General features: G+C 42.2%; 1 protein-coding gene across 1 annotated transcript in view; it reads left to right on the top strand.

The window, feature by feature from the left end:
- Window positions 1–16946, top strand: part of TRPM1 (transient receptor potential cation channel subfamily M member 1) — a 76778-nt gene that overhangs the window by 57454 nt on the left and 2378 nt on the right. The window contains exons 24-26 of the mRNA XM_024742733.1: window positions 504–648; window positions 2301–2503; window positions 3442–3574. Of these exons, the coding sequence (XP_024598501.1) occupies window positions 504–648; window positions 2301–2503; window positions 3442–3574 (481 nt within the window). The remainder of the gene's footprint in view (window positions 1–503; window positions 649–2300; window positions 2504–3441; window positions 3575–16946) is intronic.

Below are 16946 nucleotides of genomic sequence, written 5' to 3'. Positions count from 1 at the left end.
CAGAGAGAGAAAAGATTCTTTTTCAAACATCACTCAGAACAGTCAGTTAATGGATTGGAGGCTAGAGGGGATCCGTACCTCCTACCTCACAATAAAATTATTTTCAAAGTTAATGTACAAATGACCAAGAAGACAACATAAGTTAATGTTAAATAATTAGAAGACCCAATCACTTTCTAATGGATAACAGTAAAGAAACCATAGACGCATAGATAGGTGCGTCTGCTTAGAAATGAAGAACTTCTGTGTATGACAAACACAACACAGAAATGAGAAAATGTTTACAAATATAACAAGTTAAGAATGACTATCTGTGAGTGCAGAAATGAGTTCCTTATCTCCTTTGTATGAATTGATATTTTTCACATGGAAAATTATTGTTTATGAAATCAGAAAAAAAACATAGTAAAAAAGAAATAGGTCCTTTAATAGCATAGGTCAGTTTATTTATTCTTTTCATTCTATGTAAAAGTCAAGCACAAAAAGACAGACTCTCGTTTCAGCTCCTTGTGGTGACAACCAGTACGATGAGGAGGGCAAGCGGCTCCCTCCCTGCATCCCGGGCGCCTGGCTCACGCCCGCCATCATGGCTTGCTACCTGCTAGTGGCCAACATCCTGCTCGTGAACTTGCTCATCGCCGTTTTCAAGTGCGTGTCACCGCTGATGACCGTATATTTGTTATTTATTATTTTACAGATTTTCAGTGTAATCTCAGAAATCTCCCAGGCTGCCCAGGATTTACATGGAATTCCACTAGGGCTTTCAAATGCGTAGAATTTTTCACAACGTTTTTTTGTTCAACCGTAATCAGCCTTCATGTATTCCTAAATCAAGAGTTAACACTTAAATACATTTAAATTCAATCTTGGTTAGTATTTTAACACTTTTGGCATGGTTTATTTATTTATTATTTTATTTTATTATTATTTGTTTTGGCGGTACGCGGGCCTCTCACTGTTGTGGCCTCTCCCGTTGTGGAGCACAGGCTCCAGACGCGCAGGCTCAGCGGCCATGGTTCACGGGCCCAGCCGCTCCACGACATGTGGGATCCTCCTGGACCGGGGCACGAACCCGCGTCCCCTGCATCGGCAGGCGGACTCTCAACCACTGCGCCACCAGGGAAGCCCCTTGGCATGTATTTTAATCTAATGAAAATATTTTCTTAGACGAAAGTCTCCTGAGACAGAGAAGATTTATCAAACTGAGCCTTGAATTCATTATCAGAAGCACAGAAAGCAAAGTTAATTTCATAGGCTGTGACAATTACTGTACTATTATATGAAATATTTTTCTTATCACTTACCGAATAGAAGATAAAATGGCCTAAGAAAGAAAAGGCTTAAAATCCACAATCAAATTTCTTGTAAAACTTGCCCCTTTTGTCATGATATGTTGAGGATGTGACCATGCTTAATAAATGTTGGAAAATTTTATTTTAGTTTCTAAGATGAAAAATATAAGGGAAAAATCCTTCACAGAAATATAGACTTTCAGAGCTGACCAGGGCATTGGAGAGAATCTGGTTACACTCTGGACTTGACAGATGAGAAAATGAAGGTTGACAGAGGTTAACTGACTTTTCTAAGGTCCCCGTGTAGACAACACGCCTGATCAGGATTCCAGCAATTCTAGGCTTACTGCCCCCCACTGGAAACTCAAAGAAGACAAAGACTGTACCTACCAAACATCCAAAGTAACCCACCTTCAATCAAAATGTTCAGTAATTAATCAACTCGGTTCCAAAAAAATGTAGTCAGCTAGTTGACTGAATTTAAAGTTTAAATACTTCAAAATGCTTAGTGGGATGGTTCATACCTTTAAATATATGAAATAAAATTTCCTGAGCAGTCAGTAGACTGTGGTGTGGTTTTGCAAGAAAGCAGTGGGTAGCAATTTCAATACACTTAATTATTTATATGAGTAAAACGTCCTTGAATGTTGGTAAGCTACGATGATAGATAAACCAAAAGACAGGTCATTCAGAGTCAGTACTAACTCGTGGAATGACCCCAAAAGGCCATTTCACTGCATATTTTCAATTCAGTGTGAGTAATTCTGATTGCCCTGGGAAATCACAATTAAAAGTAATACAACTGGGCTTCCCTGGTGGCGCAGTGGTTGAGAGTCCACCTGCCGATGCAGGGGACGCGGGTTCGTGCCCCGGTCCGGGAAGATCGCACGTGCTGTGGAGCAGCTAGGCCCGTGAGCCGTGGCCGCTGAGCCTGTCCAAAAAAAAAAAAAAAAAAAAAAAAAAAAAAAAAAAGTAATACAACTAACTAAACATGTATTCTTTTTAAAGCAATACCTTCTTTGAAGTAAAGTCAATATCCAACCAGGTGTGGAAATTCCAGCGTTATCAGCTGATTATGACATTTCACGACCGGCCAGTCTTGCCTCCACCAATGATCATTTTAAGCCACGTCTATATAATCATTATGCGTCTCAGCCGCCACTGCAGGAAGAAAAGAGAAGGGGACCAAGACGAACAGGATCGTGGATTGAGTATGTGCAGGGCTCTCATTTCTATCTTGGGCTAATCTAGAAAGACTATTCTAATTGGATACCTGCATGGAAATCTCCTTAAACTACTTAAATGTGTGAAAACACAGCACTCTATCCAAATGCTATTCTTTGCAGAATGCTTCTCATTTTATGCTGATTTTATTCTAGTTTTGTTCATCTATTAGTAATTCATATCACTGAAAGTCCACTCATGAAGAGATGAGAAATTGAGACAGTTCTTGAAAATAACTTTTCTCTGTAAAGCCAATGTTCTTTTCAAAATGTTTTTATACATATAAATTTATTTATTTATTTACTTTTGGCTGCGTTGGGTTCTTGTTGCTGCGCAAGGGCTTTCTCTAGTTGCGGCGGGTGGTGGTACTCTTCTTTGTGGCGCGTGGGCTTCTCATTGCGGTGGCTTCTCTTGTTGCGGAGCACGGGCTCTAGAGCACAGGCTCGGTAGTTGTGGCGCACGGGCTTAGTTGCTCCGCGGCATGTGGGACCTTCCCAGACTAGGGCTCGAACCCGTGTCCCCTGCGTTGGCAGCCAGATTATTAACCACTGCACCACCAGCGACGTCCTCAAAATGTTTTTAGTGTGTTGCATCTGAAGAGAATGGGAAAATACTCCTGTCCACTTGACTCTATCCATAAAATACATGCAAAACCTTTTCCAGAAAATCATACTTGGTTTCGCTTTCCAAATAGCTGTAATTTGGATTTTTGTGTTAAAAAGTGAGCCGTTTAGCTCCACCAGAAATATCAATATGATCGCCGCATATTACAAGGAGTCTTTGTGTGATATAACCAGTGGCAGGAGCAGGGCGCTGCCTGCAAGGGGTGGGGAAGGGAGCTTGGTTAAAGGCGGGCTGTGAAATTCGAAAGGGTGCATCTACCTGGCTGGTTTCTCACGTGGCAACCGCTTCTGCCTTTGCACAGAGCTGTTTCTCAGCGACGAGGAGCTGAAGAGGCTGCACGAGTTTGAAGAGCAGTGTGTCCGGGAGCATTTCCAGGAGAAGGAGGACGAGCAGCAGTCGTCCAGCGAGGAGCGCATTCGTGTCACCTGTGAGAGGTGCGCCTGGGGCGTGGCCACCGCGGGGCGCAGGGTGCAGGGCCAAAGGGTGCGGCTCCTCCGTCCTGTCTAAGGGGAACGCCAAGTCCATTTACACATTCACTCCCAGTTCTCCTGTTGACTCAACGTTGGCTTTTGAACGTGTTCCCCACCCCCCAAAGTAGTGTGAAAGTTCCAAACGATGGTTATATATTGTATATAGAATTGAATGATGACATATATCACAAATATTCCAGGCCAAAACCAAACCAAAACAAACAAAACCCTGATGGTTCTTGCCCGCCCCCAAAGTGGGCGCTTTTACAATACAATACATGGAGAGAACTGTCAGGTGCAGGGCTGTGTAACTGCTGGGGACGTTTCTCCACGCCCTTGACATATGTTGTTGCCTTGGCCAAGTGTGGTCAGCCCCGGCTTGACCTCCTGATCCTGACTTGTGCTCTCCTTGCACCTTCCCAACACCTTTCCAACCTCACGGAGCAGAGGTACAGGAGGGGCAGAGGCGTCTGTCTTGGGTACCCAGCAAGAGCAGCAGCATCAAGATGTCAGTGCTTACTACGTGGGGAATGGATGGCTTGCCTGTATGGGGCAGTGAGTAAATGAGCAGAGGAGGGCAGGTCAGAGAGGAACAGAAAGGGTGATGTGTTCCATACTTTATAGCATTGCTTTTCCTGAGGCTGCAAACTGCAGAGCAACCAGCAAAGGTAGACGGGAATGATCAACCCGCACTAGAGACATTTTCTGAATCATAATTTTTGAGAACGTTGGTCACTTCATAAAAGCAACTGAAGCTTGTTAAAGAGCATGAGAATTGATAAAACGTTGTTCCAAAGAGTTTAATCAACAATGCATGTGGAAGGATGAGCGTGGCGAGGGAGACATGCCTAAGGGGATTCCAGAGCATCATTCTATCCTGGAGTCTTCAGCATTAAAGTTTTCTGATACCGTGTATATCGTCTGATACACGTGTGTATATCGAGAAACATAAAAACATGGTAGGACTTCAAGAGAATATTTCAGCACATACTTCCCAATCAGGGGCCCCAGCAATTACAGTAGAATTCACGATACACCGTGAAATCTTCGTGGTGGGTGTTCAGGCCAGTGCCTCCACCTCAGCCCACAGGAGGGATGATGCCCCCGGCAGCTGCAGAGCTCTACCCCGCCCGCCCTCTTAGACCTAGTCAACTTACAATCCTACCAGCCAAACTCAAAGGTTATCTGCACCAACCTTCAGCCTTAATAAGGTATATTTTCAATAAAACTTTGGAACAGTTCTTTGCTATTTTACTGGTAATTACTAACCTTTCAAGATATAATCATGATTTCATTACGAGAAAGATAAAGTGCCCCCATCTTGATAACCTAACTTCCACTTTCTAGGTAGACATTAACTTGAATGGAATCACAGGCGTAATTTACCATGGGTGGAAATGGTATTCTCTTTCACCCTGCCTCCTCCCCTCCTCCCTTCCCAGAGCAGTGTTTGGATTTTTACCCTTTTTGGACCAAGGCTCCAGGGATGTGGTTGTCAGGTTGCTACCAAATTGCATTTTCCCCTTGGGGCTCCGAGCACACGTAGGAGGAATGAAAGTGCGCGGGGCGGTAAAAGCAGGCTACTTCCCGTTTGCCTTGGCTGAGCTCCCTGGGGGGTGACGGGAGCACATTCCTGCCCCTCCGGTTCCCTTTGTTGACTCTTTCTTGGCTGAATCATAGGTGAACACCAGAGACAGAAAGAGGAGGTCCGGAAAAGGGAGCTTTCCTTCACCCTTAACCAGGACCTCTGGGGAGCAAGAGATGGTGGGAGAATGGGAAGAATTAGTTATTTCTACCTAACTGTTGGCACCAGTGATGACTTTTTTTTCTTTTCTTTTATTGAAGTATAGTTGATTTACAATGTTGTGTTAGTTTCAGGTGTACAGCAAAGTGATTCAGTTATACATATACATATATCCACTCTTTTTCAGATTCTTTTCCCATATAGGTTATCACAGAATATTGAGTAGGGTTCCCTGTCCTATAAAGTAGGTCCTTGTAGGTTATCTGTTTTATATACAGTAATGTGTATATGTTAATCCCAAATTCCTAATTTATCTACTTTTTCTGTAGTCGCTTTTTTTTTAAATTGAAGTATAGTTGATCTACAATGTTTCGGGTGTACAGCGAATTGGTTCTGTTATAGTGGTTCCATCATACATATATATACATACATATATATACATAAATTCTTTTTCAGATTCTTTTCCCTCATAGGTTATTACAAGATGTCAAATATAGTTCCCTGTGTTATACAGTAGGTGCTTGTCACTTATCTATTCTCTACATAATAATGTATATCTGTTAATCCCAAATACTTAATTTATCCCTCCCACCAGTGATTACTTTTAAAATCAAATTTTTGAGTACTCAGATGTCTCTACCACTTCTTTAATCTTCCTTATAGATTTGCTTGCTTTCATTTTCTGTGTCACCATTTGCCGTTTGACGATTTTCCTGTTCTTCTCTCAGTGGGACCGGCCCCAGCACCATGCGGACGGCAGGGTCTGGTTAGGGGTTAGCGTCTGTGATCAACACCGTTGGTGTTTTTCCCTTCCTGACCTCCCTGTGGTCCGGGCACCTTGCAAAACCTGGGCCAGTGATTTGCAAACGTGTTCACACCGGAAGTTTACATACGTGTCGTGCTCCTCCATGCAGGGTGCTTTGAGGGCTTAGGTTCAGGAACCATATTCATGGCTTTCCCCTATTGCTTGGAAAGGTATATATAAAATTCTACCAAACCATTTAATAGAATTTCAACATTTTGTAAATTCCAACATTCAGTCCCTCAAGAAGAGATGTACCATGTGACTCAGTTTTTAGCTAACACAGCGCTGGTTGCAGCCGGGCATTTAACCCAAAGCCCCAGCCACCGGCCCACTTAGCTGTCTCAAGGCACCGCCCTCAGGCTTTTCCTCCCAAAACGATCCCCCGGGGCTCCATGAATAGCACCACTGCCATCTCATTCAGCAAGACAGTCACTGGCAAAGCATTTGGAGTCCTCCCTCTTCTGCACTAACAATCCCCAAGTCGGATAACTTCCCCTCACGTATAAATCATGGTCCACCCACATCTTTCCTTCTCTACCCTCAGCACCTGAGTACAAGCCAGCATCATTTTTCACTTGGGTTCTTGCAGCTGTCCCCTCAGAAATCAGTCCTCAGAATTCAGTCCTGGTCTTTCAGTCCATTTTACACCAGAGAGACTCTAACCAGCCCCCACAGCCCCCATCACCAGCTCGCCTGAAAAGCCCCCTCAGTGGCTCCCACTGCTCCTGGGCCCATGAGGCCCTGCCATCCGTCCAGCCGCACCCTGGACTGTCCGCCCCTCATGCTCAGTCCTCCAGTCTTGCTGGCCCTCTTCCACCCCCTCAAAGCCACTGCTTTCTTCCTGCCGCAGGGACTTTGCACATCCTCTTCCCTCCACCTGCTCATCTTTTGGAACTCTGCCCAAATGCCAATTCCTTCTGGCAAACTTCCCTGACTGCTTCACACCTTAGTAGACGAGGTCAGGGCTCTTGGAGTCTAAGCCCCACGAAGGCAGGGACCAGCTACAAATTCCACTCACCACGGTGTTCCCAGAGCCTGCACATGGCCACGTTAGCAGGAGCTCGATTTTTTGGAATGAATGAATGACTCCAAAGTTTGTCTCTTGATTTGAATGCAACTTTCTGTCCTGTCCTCCACGAGTAGTTCCCTCCTGGAATATCAAATAGGAAACCAACAATGCTCCCTCTGGATTCAAAACTTTGGTTTTACTCTTAGGGATGAGGAATAACCTCAGTATGCAAATGATTCTGGTCCCTGTAAAAGGAAGAATCCTTCAGATCAGTAAGATCAAAACAAGAGTTGGTGTTGGTACATGTTGTCTCTTTACCCAAAGGCATAATATCAAATAAGCAAGAGGGCTGGTGCGGGGACAACATTTACAAATAACTTCCCAGCACGACCAAGGTAGAACTGGTCAACCTAAACATTCTATTCTCGTCTCACCAGTTTAATAACTGGTAACAAGTAACCCTATCAATTGGAGCTTGAAGCCCACCTCTGTGTCTCTCGCAAACCCACTGTCGAACACACCTTTCTTTTTGTGCTTTGGCATCCCCGTCACTGGTCCACAGGTTCCAGAGCAATTGAGTTGGAAAGAATCCTTTCTGACAAAACTTTGTTAGATATTCAGCTTCCTTTTCTCGAACAATGAGAATTATGTAATCCAGTGTGTTTACCTTTTTTCATGGCTTCAAGGAAGCTTAGCACCAAACTTAATATTTAATTATAACAAGTGTATTATTGTAAGGTTTGGGAAAGTGTGGTGTATATTGCTCTCCTTATCTCCTCTACTCTTTCATATATTTTATAACATTTACATAAATTTATTTTCTATGTCTGATATTTCAAAGTATGCAGGATATAACTCATAAATCACACATTTTAAATGCAGTTGGTCCTATACTTAAGGAGCTATAGGTCGTAGAGTAGCCAAACCTATAATAGCAGGCTCTGATTCCCCCAAAACCCTCTGGGTTAAGTGGTTTCTTGTCATATTTGTGAATCTGGGTTAAGGTCTTGGGTTTCCTGTCGGCTTGATGGGAAATCATCAGTTGATCTTGAGATCTTCTTTGGCGTCCTCTTTCCAAGTGACCAGGAAGAGAAGATTATGGTAAGAAAGACCCTGACAAGAAAGACAAGGAGAGAAACAAGACAGTAATTAGAAAAAGACCTGAAAGAAAGATCAGTCTTAGAAAGGAGGTGGTGATTCCTCTGATGGAGAGAAAGCCATCCAAAGACACACACGTAGGGATGGAGAAGGCTGGGGAAGAGCTCACCTGAACGCCTTAATCTTATAAATTAATAAGAGTCAAGGGTGCTTGGATGATGGAGGAGGGGTGGGATGAAGTGGTGGAGTTTTGACATGCCTAGTAAATGACAATCTTGTCCCTTACCTGACTCTGAAAGCCAATTCAGAGAAAGACGCAGACATCAGACAGAGGTTAAAATCTCAGCTTTATTAGTAATAAATGTTGTGCTAGAGGGTGTGGTCCAGTTCTTGCCAAATGCACACCCCAGACGTAGATGTCCCCACCCAGTCACAGGCAGCACCAGCAGCCTGCAGGCCTCCCTTCTTCCCTGCTAAGCTTACCGTTCGACCTAGACAAAGTGAGAATCCACACATCCTGCAGGCAGCTGGCTCCCAAAGAGAGAGAGAGAAGTATACTCATGTCCTGGTCCCCAAACTCCAGCCAGAAAATTAATTCTCTCAAGAGTAAATGAGGGGCTTCCCTGGTGGCGCAGTGGTTAAGAATCCGCCGGCCAATGCAGGGGACACAGGTTCGAGCCGTGGTCTGGGAAAATCCCACATGCTGCGGAGCAGCTAAGCCCATGAGCCACAACTACTGAGCCCGCATGCCACAACTACTGAAGCCCGCACGCCTAGAGCCCGTGCTCCCCGACAAGAGAAGCCACCGCAATGAGAAGCCCATGCACCGCAATAAACGGTAGCCCCCACTCACCGCAACTAGAGAAAGCCCGCGCGCAGCAACAAAGACCCAACACAACCAAAAATAAATTAATTTTTTTAAAAAAAGAGTAAATGAAAGGCTGAATCACCCAATTGACCAAATGAAACCCAAATGAAAAAAAAAAATGAAAGCAATATAAGAGACCTATGGGATAATATAAAACGTGCCAATCTATATATAATAGGGATCCTGGAAGGAGAAGAAAGAGAAAAGGGGATTGAAAATGTATTTGAAGAAATTTTGGGCTCTCACATGTATTAATGTTGATTTTTGTCAGGGATTGCATTCTGTGTTCTAGTGAACAGGCCCTTCCTTCTACACAAAGCAAGTGTGTAACTCTGAGTACACTAATTATTGTCATTTGTTAAATGGATCTGATTGAGCTGTAGCCAGATTGACTGATGCATCTTTACTGAAGTGCATGTGACAACACAAAGAATAAAAAAAGAATACTCTGCCTGGTAAGAGTGTTGTGTGCCTGAGGCCTTGGGCCAAGCAGTATCAGTTTGGTCAAATAGTTTATGCTAACGATATGATTCACGGTGAATGCCTGCTTTTTCCTGGGGATCTGGAGTCCGAACAGCTGAGATAAGTCATGCTGGCACTGCATGTCTACATGACTGATCCCCAGTAAAAACCCTGGACACCACGGCTCAGGTGAGCCCCGCTAGTTCCCTGGCTGCACACCTTGTCACAAATCATTGCTCAGAGAATTAAGCACATCCACGCAACTCCCCTGGGAAAGAAGTTTTGGAAGCTTGCTCCTGGTTTCTCCTGGAAATCATGCCCCACACATCTTTCCCTTTTCTCTCTTTTAATTTCTATCCTTTTACTTCAATAAACCACAGCCACAAGTGTAATAAAAATTAAAAAATTATGGCTGAAAACTTCCAAAACCTAAAGAAGGAAACAGATATCCAGATACAGAAAGCAAGCACAGAAGGTCCCTAACAAGATAAACCCAAACAGACCTGCACCAAGACATATTATAATAAAAATGGCAAAAGTTAAAGATAGAGGATTCTAAAGGCAGAAAGAGAAAAACAAAGAGTTAATTACAAGGGAAACCCCATAAGGCTATCAGCTTATTTCTCTGCAGAAACGTTGCAGGCCAGAAGGGAGTGGCAAGATGTATTCAAAGTCCTGAAAGGGAAAATTCTGCAACCTAGGAATACTCTACCCAGCAAGATTATCAATTAGAATAGAAGGAGAGAGAAAGAATTTCTCTGACAAGCAAAAACTAAAAGAATACAGCAATATCAAACCTGTCCTACAGGAAATATTGAAAGGTCTTCTCTAAATAGAAAAGAAGTAAGAATCTATGCGAAAGAGAAAATCACAATTAGAAAGTAAACCACTTAAGTGAGCCAGTACACAGATTAAATGAAACGCTGGAGAGAGGCCAGGAGTTTTACAGTCATGGAAAATTCCGACACGTAAGAAGAAGCAATAAGAATGGTGGAAAGGAACCCGCCCAGCAACATTACAGACTTGAAGCCAATAGGGAGGATTTGAGTTCACCTTGAGGGAAAATGCAGTAGGAAAGTTGCTAGCCAAGAGATTGTCTGGTGGGAATAATAGCAACCCAGCTGTGACTTTGTATTGAGCCAAGTCAGTGTGGCTCCGTGACTCTCATAGGTGACAGTGATATACTATAGCCCAAGGGCGAGGATGCAGAAAATGAGTGATGCATGAGGCACAGCAACAGGGAGGTTGATGGGACCTTGCGGGTACCATGGTGATGTCAGGGTTTGCAAATGGCAGCATAAACATATTACATCGCCTCCAGCCACCATTTATTCCTGCCCAGCCCTGGAGTCCTAGTCGTGATAGATGAAGGCGTAGGGATTGTCACTACTATGTTGGAAGTAAGGGAGAGACAACCCAGGATATATCAATAAAAGCTTCACTGAGTGCCTGACCCGAGTCTGGCCAGAGTAGAGAACGTAGTCAGAAAAGGCTAATGATTTAGATGATCTGAATTCTAGAAACCAAGGAGGTCTGAGGTGTGGCAATGTTGGTGTGTATAAATGATGCAGCATAGAGGTAGAATCCCAGAGAGCTTAATAGTCTTTCAGCAACTACTCAGACTTTTGCTTACTAAAAAGAATGAGGACAGAAGATTTAAGACTTGAGTCTTGTCCTTTGTTTAGTCTTTCACATATAAAAACTCCGTAAGTAAAGCACAACCAGGTTCTACCCTGGCTGTTCTCTCTACAATTACTAAACTTAAAAGGCAGCCCCATATGAAGAAGCAGATGGAAATTAAAATAGCTGAATGTAGAATTTGGACAGGATGAGACAACTTTATGATCTATAGACCTGAAATTAAATGACAGGGTAGCAGTAGTCTTAAAACTCAATATAGGCGACCATGGGATCTTGAAACATGGATTTCGTCAAGTATGAACTGGACCTTGTTGCTCCACTAACATTATGTTTTTGTGTTAACTTTTGACTCTATCATTAAGGAAATGTTCCCATGTAATTTATGAGATGCCTGGCAGGTAAAGGGTGATCGTTGCACATGAAAAGATGACTGTACATAAAACAGGTTTTAATAACTGGCTTACTACAGAGCTCCCAACATCTATGTTCTGTTCTTAGGAAAGACACACAGGACTCTTACCTTGAGAACGTGAATTTGGACACCATATTTAATAGATCAGAGTCTATGAAAGTCCAATATAGTTATTCCCTACATAGGCATATATTCTCTTGGAAGTCACTACAGAAGTTCCACAAATTTATGAATTGTCGTGCCTATTATTTGAATTGAATGGAAAACATTATTCGCAGTGCCTTAACAAAAATGCATTTTAGTTAAACTCCTTTCAGGTTTAGTGGTATAAGATTCAAAATCAAAACCCCTAGGTACTAGATATACTGAGATACGGATAAAAAATATTTGAAGATTTGTAACCACCCCTACTCATATGGTCATGTCATTCTATACCTGTTCAGCACCTAGAGTTCAGGGAGTACTTTCACTGAAAAGGTTTTGAAACTAAACTGAAACTGAAATCACAGCCCACAGAAAGCCTCCATAAAAGATAAAAAATGATAAACTGGATTTCATCAAAATAAAAATCTTTCGCTCTACAAAAGACACTGCTAGAACAATGGAAAACAAGGTACAGACTGGGAGAAAACATATGCAAATCATACATTTGCTGTAGGACTTGGGTACAGAATATCTAAAGAACTCTCAAAACAATAGTAAGGGGGAAGTGACCCAATGAAAAATGGGCCAAAGATTAGAAGAGACACACCGGGGAAAACATAAGTTTGGCAAATAAGTATATGAATCTATGTTCAACATTATTAGTTATTAGTAAAATGCAAGTTAAAACTACGATGAGATACTTCTACACACATATTACAGTAGCTAAAAGTTTTAAATATCAGTAATACCAAGTGCCAAAAATGACACTGAGTACCTGCTGGTACACATATACTGCTCATGGGAATATAAATTCTGAAAACTGGTCTGGTAGTTTCTTTTTTTTATTGAAGTCTAATTGATTTACAATGTTGTGTTAATTTCTGCTGTACAGCAAAGAGACTCAGATATATATATATATATATATATATATATATATATACATTCTTTTTATATTCTTTTCCATTATGGTTTATCTCAGGATATTGAATATAGTTCCCTGCACTATACAGTAAGACCTTGGTGCTTATCCATTCTATATGTAATGTTATAGTTTGCATCTGCTAATCCCAAACTCCCAATCCATCCGTTCCCCACACCCCCCGCTTTGGCAACTACAAGTCTGTTTTCTATGCCTGTGAGTCTGTTTCTGCTTCAAAGATAGGTTCATTTGTGTCATATTTTAGATTCCACATATAAGTGATATCGTGTGCTATTTGTCTTTCTCTGTCAGATGTACTTCGCTTAGTATCAAAATCTCTAGGTCCATCATGTTGCTGCAAGTGGCATGATTTCATTCTTTTTATGGCTGAGTAATATTCCACTGTATATATATATATATACATCTTCTTTATCCACTCATCTGTCGATGGACACTTAGGCTGCTTCCATGTCTTGGCTATTGTCAATAATACTGCTGTGAACACTAGGGTGCCTGTATTTTTTTGAATTATATTTTTCTCCAGATACATGCTTAGGAGTGGGATGCTGGGTCATATGGTAGTTCTACTTTTAGTTTTATGAGGACCCTCCATGCTGTTCTCCATAGTGGCTGCACCAGTTCACATTCCCACCAGCAGTGCAGGAGGCTCCCTTTCCTCCACACCCTCTCCAGCATTGATTTGGCAGTTTCTTAGAAAGTTAAACACACACTCATCATATGAACCGCTCCTAGGTATTTATCCCAGAGAAATGAAAACTTATTGGTTCAGCCACTCTGGGAGTCAGTATGGAGTTTCCTCAAAAAATTAAAGATACAGCTACCCTACAATCTAGCAATCCCGCTTCTGGGTATTTATCCAAAGGAAATGAAAACAGGTTACCAAAGAGACATATGCACCCCATGTTTATGGCAGCATTATTCACAAGAGCCAAGATATAGAAACAACCTAAGTGTTCGTCCATATCATGTAATACTACTCAGCAATAAAAAGGAACAAACAACACATGCAACAACTTGCGTGAATGTCAAAGACATTATGCAGAAAGAAGCCAGTCTCAAAAAGTTACCTACTGTACGATTCTCTTTATTTGACATTCTCAGAAATATAAAACTATAGGGATGAAGAACTGATCAGTGGTTGCTAGGATTAAGGGGAGGGGAGGGTGTGACAACAAAGATTTAGCACAAGGGAGTTTTGAGGGGTGGTAGAATTACTCTGGATCCTGATCATGACATTGGTTATAGAAATTTATACATGTTAATATCCATAGAACTGTACACCAAAATAAAAAATAGTCAATTTACTATATGACAGTTTTAAAAAGAAAACATGATGTTAGAAATATGACGTATTAGAAATATGTCGTTTAGACAAAATCAACTTTATTTAATGGGAAAGCCAAACAAATCGCTTTGGACCTAGAACAGGTTTTTGTTCTGTGCTGAAAAATTACTTCATTCTGTGCCTAAAGGAAAGCAGAATTAAGATGTCACAAGTTAGGGACTTCCCTGGTGGCACAGTGGTTAAGTATCCACCTGCCAATGCAGGGGACAGGGGTTTGAGCCCTGGTCTGGGAAGATCCCACATGCCGTGCAGCAACTAAGGCCATGTGCCACAACTACTGAGCCTGTGCTCTAGAGCCCACGAGCCACAGCTACTGAAGCCTGTGAGCCACAACTACTGAAGCCTACGCGCCTAGAGCCCGTGCTCCGCAACAAGAGAAGCCACTGCAATGAGAAGCCCGCACACCACAATGAAGAGTAGCCCCCACCCACCGCAACTACAGAAAGCCCATGAGCAGCAGCGATGACCCAATGCAGCCAAAAATAAAAAATAAATTAAAAGAAAAAGATGTCGCAAGTTTGGAAAGCTCATATCTCACTATGAGCTCTGTCGTAAATGATAAATTTCTCTTATATGTTTTCCTGCCATTCAGTGTGTCAAAAGATTTGGGGCTCTTGTCAAATTGTTTGCTACAGAGCCTCTCTTTCCCCATCTGAGATGGAAATCTCTCCTTGGATTTCCATCTACGGATGTCATGTCAAGGTTTGTGAAACATGTCTAAGTCATTGTGGGAAGTCACAGAACAAGGCTGACATGGGAGATAGTTCCTCATGCATCCTTTTTGTTAAGCATTCCAGATCAAAGTGAACTTCACCTCAGTTTTTTTTTTCTTTCTTCTTTCACACATACTCTAGAAACTCAATACGACTTCCCTTGATTTGGCGTAGCTGTCTAAAATGTGCTGTCTCCACCTGGTTGCTGTTTACGACGAGCTTGAAATAGCATCTGACAATTTTTCTTAACCTAAACCACATCGTGAAGCTTTGTTTCTTCCACAGCTTCAAACTAAGGGGGTGGCAGTAGGGATGGGACATTTACAGGACACCTAAAGAGGGGTCCTACACGGAGCTTGAAAACCTATTCAACGCGGAGGGGGGAGGGAGGTTAGGGAGGTGTAAAGGAGACAGAATCAGATGAGTTTGAGGTTTCCTTTTTCTGGGTGAGTGGCCAGCAATGCTGTTATCTGGATTTGGTCACACAGGGAAAAAAACAGGCAGAGAATTATAAAAGATTTGAGAGGAAAGATACGTATCTATATTTTACCAGCTTATTTATTTTTAAAAGTTTGCACAGCTGCTTTAATCTCTAAATGTTGTGTTTGTTAAAGGATTTCAAGTCTGTTCCAGAGGCAATGCGGTTTTTAACACAAAAGGAATGAATCCTTGGGGCAGTAGATTTGAAGTGAGCAAGGAGACATGACATTTAACAGAGAAAACCAAGTTGGACTTGAAGTCATGGAAAATTAAGAGTGCAAAGTTCTTCTGATGGTCCCTGAAATACAGGACAGGGAACACTTAGAACCTGTTGTCAGGTTCCCTATGGTAGGGAAGCTTTTTTTTTTTTTTTAATTTATTGAAGTATAGTTAATTTACAAACTAACACAATGTTGTGTTGGTTTCAGGTGTATAGCAAAGCGATTCAGTTATGCATACACATATATATGTTTTCCCTTATAGCTTATTACAGAATATTGAGTAGAGTTCCCTGTGCTCTACAGCAGGTCCATGTTGATTATCTATTTTAAATACAGTGGTGTGCATCTGTTAATCCCAGTAGGGAAGCTTTTAAAGAAGGAAGTCACGTCTCCTCATACATGGTGAATTTGGCGAAGTTGGTCCTCCTGGTGGCAAACTTCCAGGAAGCCAGACCCTTCCTGATCAGATGATGTGATTTCCTAAGGGACATAAAAATAGTCCTCTCCCCATGAAAAGAGTTAAGAATGGAAGCCAAGGACCCTCCCATACAATGGAGCGCAGCTGTCAACGTGGCCAACAGAAGTAGAACATGTGCAAAAGCAGTTCTGGGAGAATGTAGGACAAGGTAGCTGCAGAAGCAGCAGAGTGGGGAGAGCACAGGAGATGCAGTCGGGCGGAGGGCGGAAACCGTGCAAGAAGAGCAGCAGGTAATCAGGAAGTAGAGGAGAGGAAAGCAAGCGCAGGTGAGGGATTTTAGAAGGCTATGCAGAGAGGGTAGCAAAGCCATATTAGACACAGACTCGAAGCAAACTGGGTGACCTTAAAGTCTGCCTATACATTTCCACAGAAAGATAAAAGGTGGGCAAGAAGCAACAGATAACAAAAGTACAAAGTGTTTGCCTTCACCCACGGATGAGCTTGTGAACAGACCACCACACTGCCGGGTGCAGAGGGTCCAGAGGCTCTCAGTGGGAGCCAGGATCCCCTCTGCCTGGCTACCCCAGGACAAATTCAACTTTTAGAAGGTAGTCCCAGGTCCTGGGCATAACTTGCTGCCTTTTAGAGTTAAATTTCATAAGCCAATGGAAAGAATTCATACTGTATGTATTCCTGAAATATAAAATATAGTCTACACCAGCAGGCTTTAGTTCAGGCAACACTATGGTCTCATAGGCTACTGCCTGATCTTCTAGGAGTTAAAAAAATCTAACAGCAGATATTTATAATCTGTCATGATCTTTCTTTCTTACAACCCCATAAGGGAATACCAATTATTAAATATAGCAAACAATTTAAAGTTACTGGTATTCTTCAGATGATTTAATGACCTCTTGTCCCTGAAGTAAACCATCTGATAATCTGAACTTAATTTTTTGTTTTTAAAATTTATTTCATTGAAGTATAGTTTACAATGTTGTGTTAATTTCTTCTTACAGCAAATTGATTCAGTTAT

The sequence above is a fragment of the Neophocaena asiaeorientalis genome, unplaced genomic scaffold, assembly GCF_003031525.2.
Source record: "Neophocaena asiaeorientalis asiaeorientalis breed wild unplaced genomic scaffold, Neophocaena_asiaeorientalis_V1.1 scaffold155, whole genome shotgun sequence".
Classification (NCBI taxonomy): Eukaryota; Metazoa; Chordata; class Mammalia; order Artiodactyla; family Phocoenidae; genus Neophocaena; species Neophocaena asiaeorientalis.
The sequence above is the reverse complement of the archived record's forward strand: the minus strand, read 5'-3'. Positions and strand labels throughout refer to the sequence as shown.